Source organism: Lytechinus variegatus, chromosome 4 (genome assembly GCF_018143015.1).
Source record: "Lytechinus variegatus isolate NC3 chromosome 4, Lvar_3.0, whole genome shotgun sequence".
Taxonomy (NCBI): domain Eukaryota; kingdom Metazoa; phylum Echinodermata; class Echinoidea; order Temnopleuroida; family Toxopneustidae; genus Lytechinus; species Lytechinus variegatus.
In genome coordinates, this window is record NC_054743.1 from 51,913,503 (window position 1) to 51,940,894 (window position 27,392).

General features: G+C 35.3%; 1 protein-coding gene across 3 annotated transcripts in view; it reads right to left on the reverse strand.

Annotated features, from left to right (window-relative positions):
* Positions 1-331: 331 nt before the first annotated feature.
* LOC121414284 (cullin-5-like) overlaps positions 332-27,392 on the reverse strand; it is a 31,648-nt gene continuing 4,587 nt past the window's right edge. For 2 of the 3 annotated variants that reach the window (XM_041607408.1, XM_041607407.1), the window contains exons 3-19: positions 26,182-26,281; positions 24,760-24,945; positions 23,937-24,078; positions 21,582-21,727; positions 20,804-20,884; positions 18,476-18,569; positions 17,400-17,530; positions 16,735-16,842; positions 15,666-15,730; positions 14,024-14,156; positions 12,655-12,786; positions 12,010-12,133; positions 11,394-11,566; positions 10,244-10,405; positions 8,248-8,366; positions 7,357-7,480; positions 332-3,825 (exon numbers count right to left, since the gene is read on the reverse strand). In XM_041607408.1, the coding sequence (XP_041463342.1) occupies positions 3,631-3,825; positions 7,357-7,480; positions 8,248-8,366; positions 10,244-10,405; positions 11,394-11,566; positions 12,010-12,133; positions 12,655-12,786; positions 14,024-14,156; positions 15,666-15,730; positions 16,735-16,842; positions 17,400-17,530; positions 18,476-18,569; positions 20,804-20,884; positions 21,582-21,727; positions 23,937-24,078; positions 24,760-24,945; positions 26,182-26,281 (2,215 nt within the window). In that variant the 3' untranslated portion in view covers positions 332-3,630. The remainder of the gene's footprint in view (positions 3,826-7,356; positions 7,481-8,247; positions 8,367-10,243; positions 10,406-11,393; positions 11,567-12,009; positions 12,134-12,654; positions 12,787-14,023; positions 14,157-15,665; positions 15,731-16,734; positions 16,843-17,399; positions 17,531-18,475; positions 18,570-20,803; positions 20,885-21,581; positions 21,728-23,936; positions 24,079-24,759; positions 24,946-26,181; positions 26,282-27,392) is intronic. The other variant, XM_041607409.1, reaches the window with a different exon arrangement.

Genomic DNA, 27,392 nt, shown 5'->3' on the forward strand with positions numbered 1-27,392 from the left:
TTGGATTACTAATGCAATAATAAAGCATAATATTTTTTTCATCTTAAAGTTTTCTTCTAATACATATCCAACAAAACTTTAGCCCTTACTTATCTTGGTCTTGTGTCAGTGACATGAATTATCATGAAAAAGAAAAAAAGGGGTAAATTCTCCATCGTTGAATGTATCTCAACCAAAGCACCTCTTTCACACAGGTGACACTCCTAACATTGAAACTAATCATGGTATTGTTTGTGAGGAAGGTTTTATTGACTTTTCTTTTTTTTCAATGAATTTCTTGGGTCTGCAGGAGGATGTATTAGTTTTTTTTTCTACTTCTCAGTGCTCTTGAAAGTGAATGTATCCAAAACAAAACAAATCTACGAAATCTATGAGACAAAGGGCATCAATAAGACGCACTGCAAAATGCGAACGAAACACATCTACGGTGTGCATTGTTGCAAACGAAACGTGTGAAGAGTTGAGAAAGTGCAATTACTGATATGAATTAGGGTGGACTGAACAATAAGTATAATTCTAGGTATTTGAAAAATAATTCCTGTGATCAGGTACACTTAACACTAGTAGCTTGAATTATTTTTAGAAGCTGTTTACCAATCAAATATCATAAAATTGATTTCATCTTGGTAAAATTAATCTTAGGTGTTTGTGAATCCACACGTAACTTACAGATGGTATGCAGCCTTATGAATGGGATTAGAGAACATACAGTACTCTTTATAAAATAGAAACTTTTCAAAATGCATTCAAATCATTATATACCCAAGGATATATTAAGTTTGCTGGCCTAAATATTCATTTAATGTGTACTCCATTGAGACTAACCATGTTTTTTAAGAGCAAAAATTTTAAATATATCAGATATCCTTGGAAATAGAGTTTCTTGGGGTTGTTTTATCAAGTAAAATTTATTTTCAAGAAATTTTGAAACCTTATGGAACATTCCCTAGACTCAAATAAACTAAACAGGCCTGTCGAAATTTTAAACATTTAAAGCAGCTAGAAGTGTGAATTTGATTCTGCTATATCAGGAAAACAGATATTAACTGTTGAAACAGGCAATTTACATCAATACTTCTGATTGACATTATTTTTTTACAAAACATGGAGACACTTGTATCCACACATATCATAAATTTATGAAATTCAAATTAAGCCCAGTGCACATTATATTGAATGCTCTTACAATTCTTTAAAATTCGGATGGCAATGAATTACATAGTGTGCATTGTACTTAAGATCATACTACAAAACGTAGCATGTTAAATAGTATTCATAGGAAAATAAACATGAACATTAATACAGATTGTAATACCCATTTCATATATTACTGTTGTGTATCAGATTAATGATTCTAGAGTTTGGTTACCATAGGAGAATCTGTGGATATTAATGGTTTCTTGCAAGATACATTGCAGTAGAGTTAATGAATATGTTGCTAGTCACCTCAAAACCACCGATAAGTCACCAAAATCACCATACTGTTTTAAAGTTCTCCTAAAGGTGGAGATTCTCAATTTTCCCATGATATATACCATATGACTCATCCTAACCACTCCAGAAACCCCCTCAAAAACCATTTAGATAGTTAAGAATTAATAACTCTCATTCGAACATAAAGAACCTCATCCATTACTGTCTTGTGAGCCCAATTGCACAGCAGATGATTCCAAAGTATCAGCAGGGTTGAAGGGGAACGGATAAACAAAGACTTGTTCTCGAAACAAAACTACTTGCACAGAGGAACATGAAATAGTTTTAGCCAGATCCTTAAGTTTCACTGTACTGCAAAGAGCCAGAGAGGTTAACAAGCCAGCAATGGAAAGATGGGGAATGAAACAGATTTAATGCTCACCATCTTGAACATGCTTGATGGCTTTTGGATTGGGGCTGAAGGTGATTAATACTGATACCATGGCAACAATTTTCACCACATTAAAAAATATGTCTTGCCTAGTATTACCTCAAGACCAATGTGTGAGCTACATATCATGAGAATTGGATAAAAACATATAGAGCAGTTCAAACTGGAAGATATTTGCCTTATTTTGCCATCATATACCATTGCCATGGAAACACAATTTGTGACAAAAACGAAAAATGTGTCTTGCACATCTTTACCTCAACACCATTATGTGTGCCAAGTTTCATGAGAATTGGTTAAAAACTGAGAAAGTAATTCAATGTGCAAAATTTGCAACGGACAGACTGCCCGACCATACGCTGATCCTATATACCCACTTGCTGGCTTAGATGATTTGACTAATCAGCTACTTTGATAACATCATGTCAAAAACCCTTTTTATCATAAAGAAGTCTACTGAAACAATGTACGTGTAACAAAGCAAGATTGATGTTTGTTCCATGTTTCCAAATGTATGTAAATGGATATTTCTCTCTGCAATAAATTCATAAATAATACAAATTCATTCCTGGTTTGGAAACAGTTCAAAATAATCATACATTTGGGATTTTTGGTTGAAAACACAATTTGCATTGACTTTGTACACAAAATCACATTTTTGAGCAATTTTTGGTCTGACATGCACTTACATAATGTTGCGTAATTTCGAAACCACGTACCCGTGTGACGCAAAATTGTCTCAAAAGTTGTGCAAGACTTGAAAGTAAAAAGTCAGCGAGCGGCGCGGTTAAAAAAATTCGCACGGCGAAAATATAGCGCAAATCTGTGAGGTGAGGGGCCTCCGAGACCCCCCATCCCCCGCCTTGATAGGGTTAAGAAACTTTGCAACCCTTTTTATCATAAAGAAGTCTACTGAAACAATGTACGTGTAACAAAGCAAGATTGATGTTTGTTCCATGTTTCCAAACGTATGTTAATGGATATTTCTCTCTGCCATAAATTCATAGATAGTATAAACTCATTCCTGGTTTGGAAACAGTTAACGTTCTAAACTGTGGATTTGTGGTTTGCTGACCGAATTGAGCTGAATTGAAGAGAGTTGTAGTCACTCTACCTAAATGAAGGAATATTAATTTCTTTCTGCTGAAACATCATGGTCAAATATTTTATTGTAGTCATGATAGGTACCTTATGTTCACTAATAAATTTGCCACATTGGTACAATGGTTGGACTGCTGACCCATTTGGGGGTAGAAAGAAGACAAAGGAACAGTCCCAGCACCCAAGAGAAAGGATAAGAACTGTTCCTTAGCAGGTGCAAACATGATAGCAACGGGTGGATATAGAGTTCTTCCTTTCTGCAAGGTCTGTCAATCTTCAGTAAGCTTTCTTGTCTTGATTCACATTCATGACATGAATGGCCTCTTCTGATATCCTGGAAACAAACTCACATGCATCCGTCAGTCCAGGACTCAACACCACAATACTTTCTCTTGATTCTTGTCCTGGTGATAACTAGATAACTGGATACACATCCTGTAGAGCCACAACAAGTTTGAGGGAACGGTAGGTGGAGGGTCGTCTCCATCTTTCCATCCAGCCACAGTATTTTCTCCGCAACTTCTTCACAGTATAAAATACAAATGAATACCCATAACTATTCTTTGTGATGATGAATAATTCTCTTTCGACCATTTCTCATCTCTTTGTCAGGATATTCAGACCGGACCAATCACCCGCTAAGTCAGTTCCGACTGGCATGATGATCAAGCAAGGTAGATGAATGTATTGATGTCACCATCATCTCTCTTCATGTACTTATGATCTATCAGCCATTCTATTTCTTCTTTGATCATCTTCTTCTGAGGAAGGAACATGTTCTTGAGGATTTCAACCAATTCCGTCTGAAGTTGGGCATTGCTAAGCTTCTTCCTCATCTTCATGATCTTAACTATTGCCTCCTGGAAAACAAACAGAATAAATTGAAGATGAGCATTTAACCCTATCTAGGCCGGGGTATTTTGGGAGTTCATATGGCCGGGGGGCACGTGGGTTGTCTTGGACATAATCTACAAAATTGTATAGTAATTTATTTCATGCGAATTGCTATTAAGTGATTATGCAAATTTATACGTAATTAGTATGCGAAATCATACTTTCATACTCCTTATATAAAGCTCCAAATGTACTAACTTTTGGTATCGAAACTCTTTGTGGTGTTCTTAGCAAGTGTACATGAACAAAATTGCTATATCAAATCATTTCTTATGTATTATATCGTTTTTTGCTATTTCTTATGTATTTTCTTGTTTTTTTTACCTTTTGTTTTTCATTGTTTTCTCAATGAAATTTGTCAGGGACTCTCCTGAGATCATAAATAGCATAAAATAAATACATTTAGACCAACAAAACTAAAAATAATCATATATTTATGATTTTTAATTGAAAACACAATTTGCATTGACTTTGTACACAAAATCACATTTTTGAGCAATTTTTGGTCTGACATGCACTTACATAATGATAAGTAATTTCGGAACCACGTACCGGGGTGATGCAAAATTGGTCTCAAAAGTTGCGCAAGACTTGAAAGTAAAAAGTCAGCGAGCGGCGCGGTCAAAAAATTTCGCGCGGCGAAAATATATTGAGTAGTATCTTACAAGGAATTGAATTAAGTTATCTTATAAGGAATTTGACTGACCTTACAAATTTAATGATTGGATATCAGAAAGGCATAGATTATATCTTGAATTTTTTAGCCTGTGCTTTTGCTTTGGAATATGATTTTATATAACAAAATAAAAACACACAGATATAGATTGGGCACCTGATCAAAATAAACTAGAATGTAGAATCACAAACTTTATTCTGCATGGCACTGAGTCAAAACTTTGCGTGTGTCCATACTTCGCGGATGGTCATTATCTAAAAAACTAGCCAATATCCTTTTAATCTGACATTCTCAACGTGAAAGCGACCTAAAATTACCCTTTGGCGTAAGTTCCTATAGGATGAGTTCAGTATTCATGAAAATACTGACAAAAGATTGGCAAATTCTTCATGGTTAGCGCCCGTTTTGAAGAAATCTGATATTCTCAACAAGCATCACGATATCATCAGTTTGCAAGCAGATATCATCAAAAATGTGAGTTCAATGGGGTACTGACTGATTCTACAGCATTTTGTCGTCAATCTGATATGAATATCTCACGTTTTTGAGCATGAGTTTTTGTGTTAATCTCCACAAAAACTTTGGTACGCAAAGTTAGGGCACACTTTTTCAGAATGGTTTTCCAGCATCACACGCATTTGTCAATCGGAATAGAATTTTGAGATCACGATATCGGCGAATCCCCTTGACCTACTTCACATTTTCATAAATGATTTTATAGTTTACGATCTTGCCGTCAACGTGGAAACTATTTCTTGAATTGGTTTTGTATAAATTGTGAATATTTTGTGCGCAAATTTAAGCCTGATGAATTTTTTTGGAAAGTCCGCGAAGTTTGGACACCCCATCATACAAAACATTTTCATTTCATATTAAGCCTGAGTCATATCGATTATTTTGAAAACCGGTGTTCGACAGCTCTAATTCGATCGAACATCGATGCATCGAATATTGAAGGCGGGGAAAATTTAGTCTTTTGTTTTTGCGTCGATGCGATGCGCTTTGCATATGCACTACGCACTGACGGTACGCGCTGGCGTTGGCCGGGTGAGCGTTGCACAAGCAGATGACAGAGCAAAGTTCGTTTGTATTTTCCATGATCACAAAACACACAAAAAAAGGCCGGGGACCAAAGCAGAATTCTTCCCAAAATATCTTCAACAATGATATTTGCAGATGACAACATATAAGTTTAAAATGAAACAATAATAAAGACATGAATCACGCAGAGTCGATCCGAATGATTTTCGGTCGACTAGCATTCGCAGTCCATTCACCAGCCCCGTCCGCAGCTAGCTCCGTACACTCACTCTCCCGAAACGACAGGCGTGCTTGACGTCAGCGCCAGCAAACAAGTGCAATCAACGGAGAGCGCTGTAACTTGCCTGAGATTGTGTAGTTGGATCCAAAATGAGCTCCAAATAAATTTATGGGAATAAATACGTAATTTTCTCTGGATGGTCATTTGAATTGCTATTCAATGATGATATAACGATTGTGAGGAAAGATTGTGGAATACAGTATGAGTTATGACGATGTTCGAGAATTAATCCTGATAATGACAATCCAGTTTTTTAGACGCAACTGAGCATGCGATCAAAATAAATACGAATGTTTCGAATCGAGCCCTAAATTCATCTAAATTATTACGATTTAACAAGATTTTATGGTCATACTAAGAATATTGACGATGTCAGCAAAGTATGTTATGTTCATATGGAAGAAATAATACTGGGATTATTTCTATTGTTATTCCATCTCTGGACGTCTCCTCCAAGCTCCGAGAAAATAAGCACAATGCGCATGCGTGTTTGATGACGTATGACATATTTTCCCATTCATGAAATCAGAGCCCAAAGTTGGGCACAAACTAGCTTCAAATTGATGGGAAAAAATATCAAACGCAATTTTCTCTGTTTTGTCATGTAAAATGTTATTATATGGTGATATTACGAACTTGAACAGAGTTTTTGCATGTAGACAATGTTCGAGAATCAATCCTGACGTGATGATTATTTTTTTAGACAAGTGCACTAGCTCGACTCAAGAAGTCAAGTCGATCGTCATGAGATGTCCGCCATTGAAAATTGAAACGAAATACAAACGTTTCACATCAAGCTCTAAATTCATATTAATGATTATCATATGCAAATTATTGTTAAATATTACGATTAAAAAATGTTCTATGGTCATGATTTTAATATTGTTCATGAAAGCAAGATTTATTTTACGTTGATCGCGTCAATTTCCGGCCATTTTCTGGTTTGATTAAAGAACAGTACTGCGCATGCACGATCGATGGCCATGACTTCCATTCATGAATTCATCGTGCATGAATTATCTCGGCACGAGCAGACGAGTAAGACTCGAACTATGATCGAAATAAACTTCAAATTAATGGTGAATAGCATCATAATTACTCAATCGGTTTCATTTTGGGGGCAATAGAAATCAAGTAAGTAGTAGTAAAGTTGGACATTACTGATATTTTGATGATTGATTGTGTAAACCAAACGAATCGGCCGGCCGACGTATTTTTTTTTTTTCGATGCACCGATTTTGCAAAATCTGCACCGGTGTTCGATGACATCGATCGAACACCGATTTTAAAATCGATTCGACTCAGGCTTATTTCATATCATTCTCATCATTACTGTTATACGTCATACATACTCATATAATCTAGTAATGAATTGGAATAATGATTGACATATTTGGGGAGATTTACCAAGGTTACTGCATACAGGTTTGTGCTCTAAGAAATGATCTATGTTAGTTTTGATAAGCTATGTGAACATAACTGAGTTAATTTGTGACTGACCTGTGTCCTAAGTATTCTGAGTTGCACAATTCCTTCTTTATCCTCTTCAGTACTCCTTTCTGTAGAGAGCTGTAGTCTTCCTATAAGATTGATCTTACCACGCTTCTGAGGCTTCCCATTCTTACTGCAATTCATATTGATAAAAACAAGCAAAATCTCTTAAAATTATATATCTTACGCAACATTGGTGTTAAAGTGACAAAATCGACACCCACGTCAACCATCACATACTAGTTCAAAACAAAAAATCTAATTTATTTCTTGTTAATAAGTTGCACTTATCAATTTATTAATGAGAACTTGTTTGTACATGTAAATCATTAACATAAAGCTCCAAAATAACTAGTATTTGATCTGGACACTCTTTTAAAGATTTTCATTAAACGTACATAAAAAATGGCTAAATCTATGTTTTGATTTTAAATTCATTTTAATTGTATTTCTTTTTCTAAAGTATTTCTGTTTTGGGGGATGTCAGTTTTGGGTAATCTTATTCAATGGACATTGTTGGGGACACTGTTTTGTTCATAATTAACATGATTTTCTTTTTATTTTCCATCAGCACAAGTAAAAATTATATGTTTATGATTTTTTTTCTACTTATGCAGAATTGTATTGAATTTGTACACAAAATCTTGGGGTTTTTTTACGTGCAGTTTTTTTTGTGGTCCGACATACACTTACAAAACTTTTGAACCATAAACCCAGGCCTCTGAAATTCGGTGCAAAAAGTTTCAAAGAATAAAAAAAAAATAAAGTCATGAAACCTGCAGGGATGAGCTTTTCACAACACAGATTTATTGTGAAAGGTGTCAAGGAACCCTCCCCCAACCCAGGTTAGATAGGATTAAACCTCTTGCAGATTTAAGCCAGTTAATATGTACAACTTACATGACAGCGAAATCTTGGTTGACCCAAAAGACGGTTCCATCTACAAATTCCTTGGGAGATTTAGCCTCTGGTTGCATCAGAACAAGCTGTCTCTTTAACTTGGCAAATGCTACCAAAGACTGCAATAATAAAAGAATTCAAATCAATTAGTTTGGTTAAAAAAAAAACAATTTCATTCAAGTTTAAGATATTCATCATTGAATGATTACATATTTTTTTATAAATCATGAGAGAGAAATATAATATTTACAACAATGATTTTACACAGGAAAGAAAGAGTACACCCTTAAAGACTTAATGGCTTGTAACAGGTCACAAAGAAGTGCATAAATATTAAAGTGCAATAAATAATACCCCAAGCCAACATTAGTCCAATATCTGTTTAACCCTTTCATTTCAGGGTCCCCGTTTCATAAAGACTTGTTATAATAACAAATGCACAGTTTCTATAATGAATTCAATACCAGCCAATCAGGTTGAAGGATTTCAGTAGCTTTTAACTGCTATTGCAAATTTGTTATTATTACAAACTTTATGAAATGGGTCCCCGATCGTATTATAACATAATAAAACATCCTTGATATGATTGAACTTGTTGGGCAACTCCATTAAAAAATCTTTCTGTATACTTGTCCAACCCCATTTTTCACTACTTGCTTCACTCGCCAAACTGCTAAAGCTATGATAACATTACATAATTACATAAGTACATCGTGACAAATCACTGCGGAGAGGTCCAACAAGCTAACAGTCTTTGAAGTTGCTCTAATCACAGTAAATTCCAAATATAAACAATTGAATGATTAATATGATTGGGGATAACTCAGTATCACAGCAACAGAGAGTATGTTGATTAGGCTATAAGCCCTATAGCCATTGCACCAAATATCCACTTGGTTTAACGCCATCTAATCTACATGGTTAGACAGTTTATGAATGGAATTTCAGTTTGAAAAGAACAAAATAACAAGTAGATGGATTGAAAATTAGACAAAATAGACAAAATAAAAATCAGACTTGATTAAAAATAGCGTAAGAGGATCTTGTGTGGTGTACAAAATACAATAAGACTAAATTGATAGTAGACCAATGGCATTCTCCCATGCCGTATCAGACTGTCTGAAGAAAACCAATTGCTTGAAGACCAACCATTCCAAAACCAACAATAAATCACCAGGGATGGTTGTTTGTTTGTAAATAGCCAAAATGGTAATTTGGTCTTCAAAAAGCAAACATTTGAAATTAACTACTCCGAAACATTTATTCTTTTTCTATATACTGTAAAAACTTGAAGTTGCAAAGTTGAATAAAAGAAAAGATATAATGGTTTCTGTTGTGCAGACTACTTGAAAGTTTCATTGAGATTAAGCTTAATGCTTGAGAGAACCTGAACTTTAAAACCTTGTCCCCCCCCATTCTTTGAAGCTCTCACTAAATTTCTTCTACATTCAATCTATTACTTGAGGGGATTATTGTTGATCAATTTCATTAAAGGTATTGTTTAACTTTGAGAGCAGCCGATTTAAAAAATTCTCAAACCAAGATGAAACATGTGTACAAGTGCATGTATTAGAACTAGTAAACCCTGAAAACAACCATTATTGAGAATGAAAAGCTAAAACAACAAGGTAAACCCCGATTTTGTAAATCGGCGTCTTATAGATGCCTAAATAGTACACATAAGTGTATGGGATGAAATTAAGATGGTGTTTCCGGTCACTTTATATTTCAATTTTTGAAGCACTAAATAATTATTTTCGAAATCAATTTTTTCTGGGCTTCATTTTTGTAACATATCACAGACACAGGTGACAAGTGTGACCTTCTAGCTCAGATTTTTTAAAAGTCAAACCAATGTTAACCAATCATTTTAACTTATGTATCATTTCAAATCTAAAGATGTGGTTTTTAAGATCAATGAAAATAAAATTTCATTTTGGGTAACTTATTGTTGGTTTTGGGGTGGCTGGTCTAACTTCTGCCTAGATTCACTCACCCATAACGTTCTCCTGAGTTCATGGTCAGGTAATTCGGTTGCAAGCCTCAGGTTTTCTAGTGAGATTTTGTCTAATGGTCTTTGGTTCCATGCGTATAGTACTGCCATTTGAAATGTGGTGACTTCAAGATCAAACATACCAACTTCATTCTTCATGGTGATCTGAATAGAATAGAAATGGTAATTATAGTTGAAATCAATATTTAGCATTTAACAATAAGGAAGACTCTCCATGCACTTGATATGGAGCGTTGTGGCCCAGTGGATTAGTCTTCTGACTTTGGAATAGAGGGCCGTGAGTTCAAATCCCAGCCATGGCATAATTTCCTTCAGCAAGAAATTTATCCACATAGTGCTGCACTCAACCCAGGTGAGATGAATGGGTACCTGGCAGGATTAATTCCTTGAATGCATGAGCGCTGAAAGGCAGCTCTAATTAAAGCCAGGGTAATAATAATAACGAATATTTCTAGATAGATGGCGCTATATAAATTATTATCATTACTATATATACATAAAGTATATGTATGTGTTATATCATTAGCTTAAATACATTGAACCTATGATATTGTTTTCTTTTTCATTTAAATTAAATTAAATCAATATACACAAATTTCAAAATTGATGAAAATGCCCCTTGTGCAACAATCTAAAACAGCGTTGAACAGATTCCAATAATTGACCACCCAAGTATTTGTATGTGCCAAGGGATTCTGGTGCAAAATGTTTAATTGCTGAAAGATTGGAAAATACACATTAGATTCCAGTCAGGTGTCCGCAATTTTCCATGCAATAATAATACACAGTTTAACATGCGCTTATCTGTGATGACATTCTTCATTATGATCATTTTTCAGCTTTGACTTTATGACTAAAAATAGTAGGAATTTGAATAATTCACAGGTTTCTATAACCACATAAAACTAGAGGAGTGTTTCATAAACTGTTCATAAGTTAAGAGTGACTTTAAGAACGACTGGTGAGCCCTTCTTATGTGCTTTATAATAAACAATTAACATTAAATGGTGAATATCATTTCCAACAAGAAAGGATCACCAGTCATTTCTTAACTTATGAACAGCTTTATGAAATGGCCCCCTGATTTTAATTAGAAAGAAATGATGAGAAGAGGAAAGTTAATGAGACTCACTATTCCATTTGACATAAGATGATGCCATTGAAGTTTCCTTCCATTGTGTTTGTTACGATAGAATTCTTCTACCTCAGGTATGAAATCTTCTAACTCAACAGGTAACGAGCAAGGTACTCTCTCACTACTCCTTGACCATGCACCAGCATTCAAGATCTTGATGTTCATGTTATCTGCGTGAAAAGATGACAGAGTGTTTCACAAAGTTTAAAGGGTGATTTAAAAATCAAACTTAAATTCCTAGTTGCATGAGGTAAATAATGCATCAACATATCTGTCAGATCACATTCATGAACCGGTGCTACTGCATTCTAATCAATGTGATTGCATGTTAAATATCATGTGCATGTTGGAATGACTTAAATCTCTGTGAAACACCTCCATGGAGAAGCTAAAAAAAGAAAAGAAAAAGAATGTCATACTATATGAGTAATTCCACGTAATAAAGATAGCACTTCAGGCAGTTTCGAAACATGAGTTTTAGAATTTCAGTCCTTGATGAGTTTGTTTATCAGACAAATCTAATACTCAATTACATACCAGTACACAATACATTTTCAATTATAGAAGTTTTCTCTACTTATTCAAATCAAGGATTTGTTTGGTTGGAACCAACCTGCTACATTGCCATAGTTGTTTCTATGGAGCTCCTTGAAGGCTTGGTTCAGGTCTTCTGATACTTTGATGTCTTGGAACATCCTGGCAAGTTTGTTGACATAGTCTGCTGGCATTCCAACCTCCTACAATGACAGCAATGAATAATATAACAAATTAAATAGTGAACTATTGAAATAATAATGATGAGGGTGATGATGATACAACAAGAATGATGATTGTAATGATGATGATGATGATGGTGATGATGCTGATGATGATGATGATGGTGATGATGATGATGGTGATGATGATGCTGCTGCTGATGATGCTGGTGATGATGCAGATGATGATGACGCTACTGATGACGATTGTAATGATGCTGCTGATGATGAAAATGATGATAATGATGATAATTGTGGTGATGAAGATGATGACAGTGACATTGATGATGATGGTGGAGGTGACATCATGTTGCAAAGCAGAGAGAGAAAGAGCAACACAGAAGGAAGAATAAAGAAACCAAGAAAGAACAAATGTGAACAAAAATAATAAACAGATAAAAGAGAGAAAAGGAAAAAGAAAAGGGAAAGAAGGTTTGGGGGAGAGAAAGGAGAGATGGAAGCAAGAGAGAAAGAAAAAAAGATAAAGCAAATGATTAACTTACCCTGAGCCACTCTACCATATTTTCCTCCTTCTCACTATCTGCCGATGTGTCAAGTATTAATCGTCTTGTTAGATGTGCTTTATGGTACCTCATAAACACATCTTTGTTTTGCACATACTTCAATACTAGAAGCTTGAAATAACAAAAGGAAGAATGGGAGAAGAAAACAGAATAGGGTGAAGCCATTTCATAAATCCTCATCAATATCCTAATAACTTATATATCCTATGACTTGTAAATATCATATGCATACATTGCTTTTTTTCCAGAAAGATGTCATCTTATCTACAAACGCAATATGTACAATAAGGTACTTCTGACAAACATACATGTAGAGAGCCCATGGAATTTACATCAATAAGGCAGCGGATAACAAAAATGACAAATAATAAACATGAAAGTTAAAAGAACTAATTCAAATACATGCCATAGTGACATAAAGAAACCACCTGGGGGAGGGGATGACATATTTTTTCTCAGTTAACTCTTTACCAACCACAGACAGAATCACTCCTGTGCCATATTTATTTAAAGTTGTAACCTGAAGAGGGGTTTTGCATTGACTTTGCTAATTCAGCTCACAATAGCTTTTGATTGGTTTGTTGTAAATAAAAGCTTTGGGTGTACACAGTACAATGTGTACTGAATGAAAATAAATTTGAAAAAATTTGAATTGAATTTGATGCCCACATCACTATTCAGTATGTGTGTATGAACTATAGAGAGCGGTGTTGGCTCAGTCGGTAACGTGTCTGCCCGTCGACCCAAAGATCGTGGGTTCGAGTCCACCCTGGGCAGATGACTGAAGCCAGTGCATTGTGTGTAAACGTCTCTCCCATGTTTCATAGATGCAGGCTATGTTACAATGGAAAACACTCTGTCCCTCGGATAGGACGTTAAATGGAGGCCCCGTGTAGAGGAGAGTCACCACCTTTGCACGTTAAGAACCCATTGCACTATTCGTATAAGAGTAGGGGGAAACCCCGGTGTAGTGGTCCACCTGCATTTCCCCCCAATCAGTTATATCGGGAGGAGAGACCTGCGGGTCACAGTGATTCAGTTCGCTTTTCGCCTCCCAGGCACAGGTGACGCCAAACAAATAATAAGCCTTAATGCAATCTGTGTGTATTTTGAATAGACTGTGACTAGAGTCTAACTTGGCAGTCTGTTGTGTGTGACACTAGTTGAACAAAGCAGGTCACAGAGATAATAAAGAGTGACATGATTCAAATTTCTCCTTTTCATATGCTTCATCCTTTTTTCTCTCCCCCCCCCCATCATTCTGTTTTTACTATCTGATGAATTATGTGGAGGGGGGGGAACTGTTGCCCCCACCAATGTGGCACCATCCATGAGGGTAGATACTTACAACATTTCTAAGCTTGCTTTCAATCTCTTCTGAAGTGAGTCGTTTGCTAAGAGGTGTTTTTCTTAAGAGCATGTCACAGTAGTTTGCTAGTAGCTCTGGACATCTCGACTCTGGTTGCCCTTTACTAATAGTACTGAAGGGATATGAGGGAGAACAATGGAGGGAGGAATGGGCGGGGTAAATATGTAGAAAAGAGGGCAGGATGGAAAGAGAGAAAGAAAAGAAAAGAAGGGAAAGACAGAGTTGAAGAATGGGGGCGGTGTACAGAGGCAGAGAAGAGGGAAGGAGGGAGGAGTGGTAGAGGCAAATTGAGAGAGAAAAGTTGGGGAAGAGAGAAAATGCATAGGATACAAAGAAAGAGAAGAAGGAATAAATAAATAGCGGTAGGGATGAGATGGAGAGGACAGACAGATTGAAAAAGAGATCAAACAGATGAGAGACAGACAGACAGTTGGAGAGAGGGGGAAATTGAAAGAGAAATATGCAGTCGAACAGAGGCAGATGGTAGAAAGCAGATGATGGTTGAGAGTGAGTGAAAGGGAGAGGAGTGGGAGGGGTGAATAAGAGAATGAGTGAAGGAGCAAAAGAGTTTTTAGAGAGATAAGGTAAGGATGGTCGTTAAGAAGTTGTGAAAGAGTGAAGAAGAGAGTGAGAGTGAAAGAAAGAAAGAAAGACAGGGAATAAGAGAAAAGGAGGGTGAAATAAAATGAGTTGAGTGAGAGGAAATAAGGGTGAAAGGGAGAGATAGTAAGAAAACAAGTGACAAAAAGACAGTGAGTGAGAGAAAGAGAGTGAGAGTCAAATAAATGAAGATAAGCAGAGACCATAAGAGTAGAAATATTTATAGCAGTGCCGAGAGACAGATGGTATAAATCATGGAAGGGTGTGCGGAGATTGAAAAAAGAGTGATTTTAATTATTCATGTGATAGATATAGAGGAGGGGAAGAAATTTCAAGATAAGTATGAAGAAAAAAAAATTGTACCTCATTAGCATGCAAAATATTCAAATTTTAAACCTATAAAAGTTTTATTTTACAGTAGATAACTTTTTAATTCTTTCAGTGATATGGGAACCAATATGCGGTTTCCTCAACGAGGTTCTAGCTTATTACTTACAATAATAGTGATTTAAAGAAAAAAAAACTTGTAATGATTCAAAATGATTGTGTGATTATTGTCACACAATTACTTAATTTTACCTACACATAAGGTACTACATCGTATCTTCGATATGCCACATTCCTGTAAACAATTACATTGTATAATAAATTGCTTTTTATTAAAGATTATATCAAATAATTTTCTCATCAATGAGCAGAGCAATTTTTTTTCTATGAAAAAATAAAACATTGTAAATACAATTTACAATTGAACCCGATAAAGCCCAAGAAAAATAAAATGTCTTTACATAACCACACAATGTTACTCTAATTCCAATAACAGTGATATTCACAAAGACACCACAATTTCATTCAGATTTAAAATGTGATTCATTTCATTCAAAACTAAGCCTACCAAATATAAACTTAAATGTAAAATCAAAGCCACAGAAAAATAGAGTGCACACGCATCTTTCTATGAATTCTCTTAAAGAGAGCATTACAGATTTCCAGAATATTTTAGCCTGACCGACAGCCTCACCTTTTGTTTTTTGTTGGTAGCTCTAAACGGAAGACTTTAGTATCATTGACTACATGCCTATAGGCCTGAAATAGACAACAAATATCACATTAATTCAACAGGTTACAAACATGGGAAAATAGATAGAAGAGGAAAGAGATATTGCATGATTACATGTTCGTTGTTGACCTTCCGGGAGCATTGGACGTTTTAGCAGACAAGGTATGTTTTATCTCATAGTTATCATTGGAACTGAGTGTGCTTCTCAGCTATTAACAATCAGGAAAGTTATTAGCTCTGACATGTCAGACCAAAATGTTGATGAAACACAGGTATTGGCCCTGTCTTACAACGAATTATGATTGATACAATCAATCATAAAATCCATCAGTGTCATAATTTTTTTCTACAGAAAATTTGCAAAATGTCCTTTGTAAACAAAGGAGAACACACCAAATTGTCAAGAAATCAATGAATTCATGGATATACATTCATATCTAGAATTTCTTTTTGAACAAACATGCATTTATGCATTTTATATGTTGACTTTGCTGGCTTTCCATATTTATGATTGATCGGATCAATCGCAACTCTTTGTAAGACGGGCCCCCGGAATAATGGGGTGACTGGATATTGGTAATCTCATATTAGTTGTATGTAGATCACCGGGCTGAATAATTGCAGCAATAACATTACAGGTTTATATTAAGTTGGTCTAACTACTTAGATGGACACAAGGTCTACATTTAGTCTACATTCAATTTGTTCTGATTGGTTTACAGTGCACATGGTCTGATACCTACTTCAGTCAAATACCCATGTTAGTCTAATGCACAAACAAGCAAATTTTCACTTGGTCATACATGTATTGTTTTGCATGGAGTCAAGATAATGTCTGAATGAATGTGCAAACAAGAAATTGATTACAAATGGACAAAGCTTAGCGTGTACAGTAATGCAAAACAAGGCATAGTGCACCGTTATTTGCAATGTGACATATTAATCAAGCAATCATTTGCCTATGTTGGATAAACCAACTAGAAATCTCAGTTTCCTTTTTGTGGGGCACTTGGTATGGTTTCTAACTGACCTTGTCTCTTGATGTTAGGAATCTTGGATCATCGTTGAAGGCCTCTTTGACTAGATTACTGAACCTATGGAATAACTCTAATAACCTCTCAACGTACTTCTCAGAATCCTGTTCAATAAAATCATCAAAACAACAAACACAACAGTGAAACATATGACCATGCAGCAATGATAGAGGATAACAATAATGATAAATGTGACCCCAAAACCAACAATAAGTCTTTATTGAGCTTGAAAATTTATTTCCTAAGGTTTAAAATGATATATGAAATGTTAAAATTGACCGACAATAACCATTACAAGTACTTGATTGAATGCAGAGAAATTCAGCAAGAGCTTAAAAAATAAGGAGAAGACAAGGTTTCAAGTTTGGGTTAACTCAAGCATGAGATGTGCATACTGTATAATCTCAGTGAAACTTCCAAGCAATCTGATAACGTAGTGTCTATTAAGAAACTCTTTTTTTAAATTCATCTTCACGACTACAAATTTTCACAGTATGACGAAGAAGGATTGCTCTTTCTCTGTGTTGGTACCAATTTACCTCACCTGGGTCGAGTGCAGCACAATGTGGATTAATATCCTGCTGAAGGCAAGAGTCAGAACCACTAAACCATGATGGTTCCACAAAGCAAATATGCATGAGGAAATTATAACATAACTTACAGTAGTGATGACATCAGCTGCTGCAACCATGTCAGCGAGACCAGCTTCGATAATGTGCTCCTCTAGATCTCTAAGCATAGGATTGATGCCTTCAGGAACTCTATCCATTAGTTTTAACATCAGGTTTAGTCCTACAAAAACAAAAAAACATGTTGTAATGGTAAATTGCCACTTTGTCTTCTTTTCAGTTGGTCTCATCCACTGATATAAAAAAGCTGGATATAGTCACAACATGCTCTCTTGAGGCCATTAAAAGTACTACAAGAGGTCAAGCGAGCATAAAATTCCACACTTTTTTCTCTTGTGTGTGCATGTTGGTTCTTACGCATTGGTATGGTCCCATATACTGTTAACTGTGTCATGAAGTACTTTTCCTTTAGCGTCTGGGTTGTGCGTGCAACAGCATACAACGATCTCCATCCATTTCTTTAGTATTGATTGTCTCATCCTGGGTAATCTACAACCGATTCTAATTCTAACCATTTGGTTGAAATGCCATTTAGAGCTTGCCCCGTATAATCATTAAGGTTGGTTGAAGCTTAAAAATTATGTACTTTATCACCCCAACTGATTAAAGTTTTCTGAGCCATTAAGCCCATTTATAACTTGGACAAGCTTTCCATTTGTAGGCAATACCTATTTTTCTTATATCTTCTGGGTCAAAAACTACTTAGTCTATATGATTAGATCAACGGTTGATAAAGAAAAATGTCATTTAACAAACAGCAAGGACATGAGTCGACCAAGTGGACGAAAACCAGTAAAATAAACTTTCAATTTCTATCAATAACAGCATGTTCAGAAAATAGCAAAACTGATTGGTAACTTGATTAGTACATCAAAGTTTTAAGTTTTTTTCTATACTAGCTTGATGGAAAAAGCTGTTGTAAAGTTAATGTATTAATACAATAAAAAAAAGTAAATCAATATATGAAATTGGTAAAATAAATGAAAATCGACTTCATGCCAGGGTGAACTTCCCCTTTAACTCATTCCTATTGCTAGATTCCTTTAGAAAAAAGATATTCTACATTGCATTCTATTCAATAGATGAGAGAAATAAAACTAATACTTACTGCTCGTTTCATTACTCTTAATCATTGGTGCACACTCCCTTAATATCTCTTCTTTGAAGACTGAAACAAGACATTCTACACAGCATTCTGTTAACTGAAAAGAGGAAAGAGATATTACACTAGCAATAACAACATACACAAGGTAACGTTGGAATAGTTCTTACATGCACAAGGCATAGCCAAGGGTTTTGGGGCTGTTTCTATGAAAGGGGTGTGATTTAATGCCTGAGCAAAATGATGTGTATTACACTATTATGTTGAATGAGCTAGTGTTAATGTGAATGTGATAAAACTACCTTCATCTCAAAACCATGAAAGTTCAATAAAACTGGGCCCGTTTCATTAAGCTATTCGTAAGTTTATCCGTAAGTTAAGAGCGACTTTAAAAATGACTGGTGATCCTTTTTATTGGTAAATGATATTCACCATTATATATTAATTGGTGATTATTTAGCGCTTAAGAAAGGTTCACCAGTCGTTCTTAACTAATAAAACACCTGCTTGTAAAGTTACTCACAACTTTACGAACGACTAGGACATGTTCTTTTGTCCTAAATGAATGACATAGAGATATATCATTTAGCACAAGGAGGAGTCACCAGTCGTGCGTAAAGTCATCTTGTGAACAGCTTCATGAAACACCCACCTGGTCATAAGTACCAGTCATTAGCAAATTTGAATGTTTAATACTTTAATTACATGACTGATCATGTAATAGATTTGATATCTGGTATCCTTCATGCACTGGCGAATCCAAATAGGGGCACATCCAGTCTGTGCCCCCCCCCCCCCCCCTTTGAGAGGCTAAAAAAATAGTTAAAGGGGAATCCAACCCAAATAAAAACTTGTTTTTATAAGAAAAAGAAAAATCAGACAAGTTGATAGGTGAAAGTTTGAACAATATTGGACAAATAACAAGAAAGTTATGAATTTTTAAAAGTTGTAAATATTGGTAATCACTATACCTATGGAGACTTCAAATTGGCCGCTTATGTGATGTCACAGTGATGTAAGGCAAGGACTACTCTTCCATGTACTTCAATACATATTATGGCTAAAATGTCATTTTCCCCAAAAGTTTTATTTCAAATTGTATTTTTCTTTCATGAGGACATTAAACAATATACTACCTGGGTTATATTTAGATTACTGCCCCAGGGGAATGGGTAATTAGGAGAAAACCACAAATCCCTGATAATAAAGTACATGGCCTATGGGAAAGTTGTCCTTGCCCCTTGTCATAATTTACTTACCCAGTTGCCAATTTGATATCTACATGGTATTAGTGATCTCAATTTTAAAGCAGCTATAACTTTCTTATTGCTTGTCCGATTTCTTTCAAACTTTCACCATTCTGTTTAATTCATTTTTCTCCTTCCCAACACAACATTCTATGGCCAAGGCTGGATTCCCCTTTAAATAGTGGAATATGTCACACATAGGCAAGTGAGGACCTTTGTCACAATTATCCTGTACAACATGCCCCCACTCCCCTGGAAAATCTTGGATCTGCCCCTGCCTTCATACAATCAATATAATCATCAATTAAAAAAAAAAAAAATTAAATTAAAAAAAAAAATACATTTTTTTTGTATCATGGAAGGGGGGGGGGGTGTACCACCCATGTTAGAGTGGATCCCTAATTCCACAGACATTATCAATAAATTTTCATTATACTGTATAGTTTCTATTTTTTAGTGCACTTTGTACACTATGTTTAATCTCAGCCATGCTTCTACCATGAATGCATACTATGAAATTATTTTTGTATTATTTTCTGTGGAAATGAATTCCTACAAATTTGAAATTTGACTTACCTATTTCAATTACAGGTAGTAGTAAATGGCTAACACTGTACCAGGGTTTGATATATTTACTAGGTGGATAGTGTTATTGCATCCACTATCGTTCAGGGCACTACACTGGTAGTACAGCATTAGCCTTCATGAGAATAATTGCTGTACATAGTCTCAATGACCATATTAAAAGGCATGCAGGAAAACTCTAAAATGGTGCTTCATACAGAAAATACATCTCATACTGGGCATCCCATATGGCACTTCATATTAAAGTTGTTGATACCTTGTGTAAATTAACTATCTGCTTTTGTGAAAAACACTCTCCACCCCCCCCCCCTTTCCCATGGCGCAGTCACATTTCCCGTGCGTTGGCCATACTGCAAGTAAAAAACGGCCTTTCAAAACAAGACATACTAGCTATATGAAGGTCATATGTACAGAAACGCATAAAAGGGCTGTTTTCGACTCACTGTGCAGGCACCGCAGGGAAAATGTGACTGCTACTCTTATTGTTTTGACTTGTACTTACTAAGCTCATTGAGTTGCTTCCTTTGCTTGTGTCAAGGTATCTACCTGCTCTTGATTCTTCCTCTTTCAGCTTGCTGTCTGCCTGTAATTTTATAATACAAATCAACAACTCAAACACCTAACGTTAAAGTCTAATGTCTAAAGTTTTGGTAAAATGTCAGTCATGTGAAATATGCTTGTATCATATGGAATACTGATCATACATGAGCAAAATGGCCAATTTTTTTTCAAATACCCAGTGCATTTTCTTTACTGCTAACCATGAGTTTCAACTTAAAATCAAAGTCTATAATAAGATGAACCATACCCCAACTAAACCAACAGGTGCATCAAATGATGTTAATTATTGACCTGCTTCCATTGAACAATAAACTATAACATGATTTATACTTTAAATTTATTTGCCATTTCTCTTCAAACGGTACAACATACTTTTTGTAAGCATCTGCAACTTTATTCTGGAAATTTCCCTGTAACAATCGGTTGATATCAAATTATATGAATCCAAATGACTCTCTGTATACTCTTCAGGCTGGAGATACTGCATGTTCACTTCAAAAAAAGTTCCATTCATAAATGGTTTATAAGTTGAGAATGCCTAAGTTGACCTCCCATATAAGTCAAATAATTGCTGAAGTCAAAGCATCAGAAAATGAATCGTCTTAGGTCAATCATATTTTTGTAGTTTCAAAAGATTTCCACTTGGGCAGATTCACCTGTACTTTCTTCAATATATATTTTCTGTCTTCAAGAAACATAAGTGTTTTTTTTTTACTTACATATCTCATGTAGTTCTGGACACCATTCTCCGCCAAGTAATTTGGAGCCTGTGCCTTGTAGAAGGATTCTGTTGCATCAAGATAAGCTTTCTCAAAATTCTCCTTGTAGATCTGTAACCTGTCTTCACTGTTCAAACATAGATTAACTGCAAGAGAAAGTAAAAAAAAGGGGGTGTTACAGAGATACATTGTAAATCAATTGAGTTGCAGTAAACCAAGTTTTCATGACAAAGTCTATAAAAACAAGGTTAAATGTCACTACATCATCACAGATCACTGAGTTACATGGACTGAAAATTTGTGATATCATGAAATCTAAGCTAAAAACGATAAATCTGAAGACTATCAATGGAAATATTACAGTGCATTTTTACTGCTTGAAAAAAGAACCAACACCAGGCTGTAATTTCATGCTAGTTTTGCTAATTTTCAGCAACAATACAATTTCTTTCAGAATGCTTTAGAACCTTTTTTTTCATTTATACAGACACTTGGGTGGTAATTTGCTTGAAATCTGGATAAACTCATTTTGAAATTTCTATGACTGACATTCATCTTCAATGTGCTGTGTCGACTTGGTTCTTAATTATTTGCTTTGTAGTAACTTTGGTACACCAATCAGTTACTAATAGTAAATTGAAAGATTTTTTTTTCATCTTCATACCAGAGATGCAAATAAGAACTGATTAAAAAAAATATCTAAAATCATCTAGTATGAGCCATTTCATATACAAACAAGTGGAATGCCTCTGGCCATCTCACCTGCATCACGCAGTTCAATATAGCAGCAGTGCTGACTTTGAAAACTACTCTAACTCGCACAAGATGTTCAGTGATACATGGTTACTATTATGTCCACTTTTTATGAACTAGACCAATAAACTTACAGAGATATGATGGTTATTCAACAAAAAACCCCAACATGGCCAAAATTCATTGACCTTACATGACCTTCGACCTTGATCATGTGACCTGAAACTCGCACAGGATGTTCAGTGATACTTGATTACTCTTATGTCCAAGTTTCATGAATCAGATCCATAAACTTTCAAAGTTATGATGGTAATTCAACAGATACACCCAATTCGGCCAATGTTCATTGACCTTTGACCTTGGTCATGTGACCTGAAATGCGCACAGGATGTTCAGTGATACTTGATTACTCTAATGTCCAAGTTTCATGAATCAGATCCATAAACTTTCAAAGTTATGATGGTAATTCAACAGATACCCCCAATTCGGCCAAAGTTCATTGACCCTAAATGACCTTTGACCTTGGTCATGTGACATAAAACTCATGCAGGATGTTCAGTGATACTTGATTAACCTTATGTCCAAGTTTCATGAACTAGGTCCATATACTTTCTAAGTTATGACGTCATTTCAAAAACTTAACCTCAGGTTAAGATTTTGATGTTGATTCCTCCAACATGGTCTAAGTTCATTGACCCTAAATGACCTTTGACCTTGGTCATGTGACATGAAACTCTAATAGGATGTTCAGTAATACTTGATTAACCTTATGGCCAAGTTTCATGAACTAGGTCCATATACTTTCTAAGTTATGACGTCATTTCAAAAACTTAACCTCAGGTTAAGATTTGATGTTGACGCCGCCACCGCCGGCGCCGTCGGAAAAGCGGCGCCTATAGTCTCACTCTGCTATGCAGGTGAGACAATAATTAGTTTTTTATGGCTGAATGTTGACAAACTCTGAATTCAGACTTAAGTTGGAAAGGGACATCTCTGTTTACATCGTACATATTGACATGCAGAGAATAACTGCATTATGATTACTTTAACTCTTCATGCGTTCACCTGTAAACCCCCTGTGTGTTGCATTATTTTAGGGTCTCATTCACATTCGTGCCATGAGTCACAGACTCCTAACAATAAACCTGGACTTGGTATTGTTTGTGAGGAGGGTTTTATTGATTTTATCCTCTCATTCTTCAATGAACTTCCTGGCTGTGATCAGGATGTATTGATTTTTTGGGAAAACCCAACGATTCTGTAATTTGTAAACTGCGATAATCCGTCGAACGCTAAACTAATGTCGCACTTGCGTCGATCGGTACACATGTACGGTATACAAAACCCAGTCTAGCTACATTGTAGCTAGCCACGCTCCGGGCGTGCAATTGTTCGAAAAACAATGGGACAGGAGACGTCTATGGGAAATGTGTGGTTGTGCAAAAATGCGCGTCATGCTTAACGAAACACGCCTACGGATGTGCAATAATGCGAACGTAACGCATGAAGAGTTAAAGTCAGTACAACCTAGCCAACAACAAAGTGAATACTGAGAGCATTATAAGGACTATTTTTTTTCATAACATACTTCCCATATCTTACCATATGACTCTCTGACACCAATGACAAGCTGTTTGTCAAAGGCCTCTCCGTTCCTCTCGGCCAGAACCAATGCCATAGCACTCTCCTGAAGCTTATGTTTGACTTTAGAGAATATATAATGACTCCAACTCTCCAACATCAACTATATAAGATGAGAGAACAATTGAGAAGGAGAAATACCCAAAGCAGAGCATCATTCATCATGTCACAAAGGAAATTATTACATTCTTAAAGTGTGTGGGTATGAAATAAACAAAAAACTTTGAAATGCCACAAATAATACACAAAAAAGTCACTACCTTGGTAGCTTTTTGGCATAATCAGTTTTGCTTTTAATATTTCAATATCAATATCAATATTGCAGTGCTTTGTCTTGGATTCCACAATCAACTGCTAAATATAAGAAAACATTACATGTATATAGTAAAACACACAAGCAGTTAAAGTCATTGAATGACATCATTGAAATGAAGAAAATATGTAGAATGGCCACAAAATGTGGAGCTTTTGCTGGGGTAGATAGAAAGCATTTCAAAAAGAGTCTTGTCAATGATTTTCAACATCATAGCTGCCAAACTAAATTGTAAAAAAAACCTTATTCAGTTTTTCAATTTTTTTCTATCCTATTTTCAAGCCTTAAATCCAATTAATTTTCTTCGAAAGTTTGTGAAACATACCAAAAATCACCATTCTTACAAGTTACAAAACTCTTATTTCTACAGGAAAACTTCTATTTTGTGTCACTAATTGGCAGTTCTGCTTGACAATGAATTTTTTTTAATAACTTGCCAACATGACTAAGGTATGAAGAAAAGTGACGCACCTTTCTGACTGTGGAGTCTTCATTCTGTTGATTGGCTTTTTTCTGCAGGGCTCCAGAGACCTTTCCTGTGGCTGTCTCTAAGGGTTTGAATGGCATGGGTAGGAAATCACATTGGGTGAAATACTTGCCCCACTCCCTGATGTATGCCTTGAGTAGTGCAGACTCGTCTTGATCGTGAAGGACACGCTGTGTATGAACATAACACATTAGGATATTCGTCAGGATAACAAGTTTTAACGTAAGCATCTACAACTTGACCAACTACAAACACATGTAAAATAATATTAATAATGATAATGATAACAACAATGATGATGACGATGGTCACGGTGGTAATGATGTTGGTGATCATGTTTATGATGATGGTGATTGATTGTGATGGTGATGACGGTGGTGATGATGGTAATATTGGTGATGATGGATCACAGTGGTGGCAATGATGATGATGATGATGATGATTCATGATGGTGATGATGGTGATGGTGATGGCGTTGATGATGGTGATAATAATGATGATGGTGATGTTGGAGATGATGATGATGGTGATGATGGTGTTGATGATGATGGTGATAATGATGATGATGATGTTGATGATGATGGTGATGTTGATCATGATGATGATGGTGATGATGATGGTGTTGATGATGATGATGATGATGGTGATAATGATGATGATGGTGAGGGTGATGTTGGTGATGATGATGATGGTGATGTTGATCATGATGATGATGGTGATGATGATAATGGTGATTTTAATGATGATGATGAAGATGATGAGGATTATGATTGTCACGGTGAAAATACTGTTCATGATGATTATGGTTGTGATGGTCACAATGGTATGGATGATGAAGGTAATGATGATGACGATGATAAAAGCAATGATGACAATGATGATGATTATAGAGATGATAACAATAACAATAATGATGTCACTACATGTACTCCTTCACGTACCACTTTTTAAAAATTTAGTTTTAATAATATTCAATGCTAATAATTCTTATTAATGGAATTTGATAACCATAATAATATTTAATTACAGTAACTACTACAAGTAACTAAAAGAAATACCATTAAATACCATTAAACAATGAAAGCATTAATAGAGAGAGAGAGAAAGATAAAACAAATTATAAAAGACACTGATGTACTGTACACTGAATATATATTGAAACTTGTGTGAACAACCATTTTTGTGTTAGTATTGAAATCCTAAATATATTCTATTCATAAAGTTAACTTTTTGGGGAAATACATGTACAGAGAGTGTGTTAATAATCAGGATCTATATTGCATTAATGTACAAAGAATTTTGTAAATATTAGATTCTATTTATTGAATAAATATAATTCCTGCAAATATGCAGATATTGAAATAGCAATTGGAGTAATCTTAAGACTGAAGTGGGTTGATAATTACCTGTTTAGCTTGGTGTACAAAATCAACAATATCATGTTTGAGAGCTTCGTTGACCTTGTCTACGCCTTTATCATCCCAAACACACACTGAATACACCTCCCTACAATAGATAAGAAGAAATAAAAGTTTGTATATGCACACACTGATCTGGGCATTGCTATTAAAGGACAAGTCCAACCCAACAAAAAGTTGATTTGAATAAAAAAGAAAAATCCAACAGGCACTGAAAATTTCATCAAAATCAGATGTAAAATAAGAAAGTTATTGCATTTTAAAGTTTCGATTAATTTCACAAAACAGTTATATGCACATCCTGGTCGGAATGCAAGTGAGGGGACTAATGACGTCACCCACTCACTATTTCCTTTGTAAATGTAATCTACTACATGTATATGAAATATGAAGTATTCTGATTTTGTCCCCCTTGTCGTGTGAAATTGAGCTTTATTCCACCCTAAACATGTGGGATTAACATTGTTTAACATTACGTTGTTCAATCAAGTTTTACATTATTGTCAATTCTGTAAAATTTGAAGTATTATAACTCAAACAATACAAAACAAAAGAAATAGTGAGTGATTGACATCATCGACTCTCTTATTTGCATATCACTGAGTTGTGCATATACATTGTAATTGTTCTGAGAAAAATAAGCGAGAGTTTAAAATGTCACAACTAATTTTACATCCAATTTTGATGAAATTTTATGCTTGTTAGATTTTTTTCCATTGATTCAAATCAACATTTATCTGGGGTGGACTTGACTTTTAACTTTATTGGTGGAGTCTACATGTATGTCTTTGAATGTTCCAAACATACTGTACCATGACTCTGTACAACTGTGGTATATCACCAGTGCAAACTGCAAATCAACACTGATCTGCATAATGTACATGATTGTTGAATTTCATCCAGCAATTATCAAGACAGACAAACCAACGAGACATTGCAAATATGTCATTCAATTGTAATATCCTGTTCTATGTACAGTGACCACTGTTCCATCACCCCCCCCCCCCCCCCCCTGAACTGATGAATCAATCATTCACAAAGCAACATGTTTCACTTTCATACCAGAGAGCATACATGTAGCCTACATGTTCATTTTGTTATAACATGTACATGTATGTGTACATTGACTTGTAAATTGTATCACTCTGATACATTTGAACAAGGCTAAACTGGTGATTTGAGTTTTTCACAAGGAACTA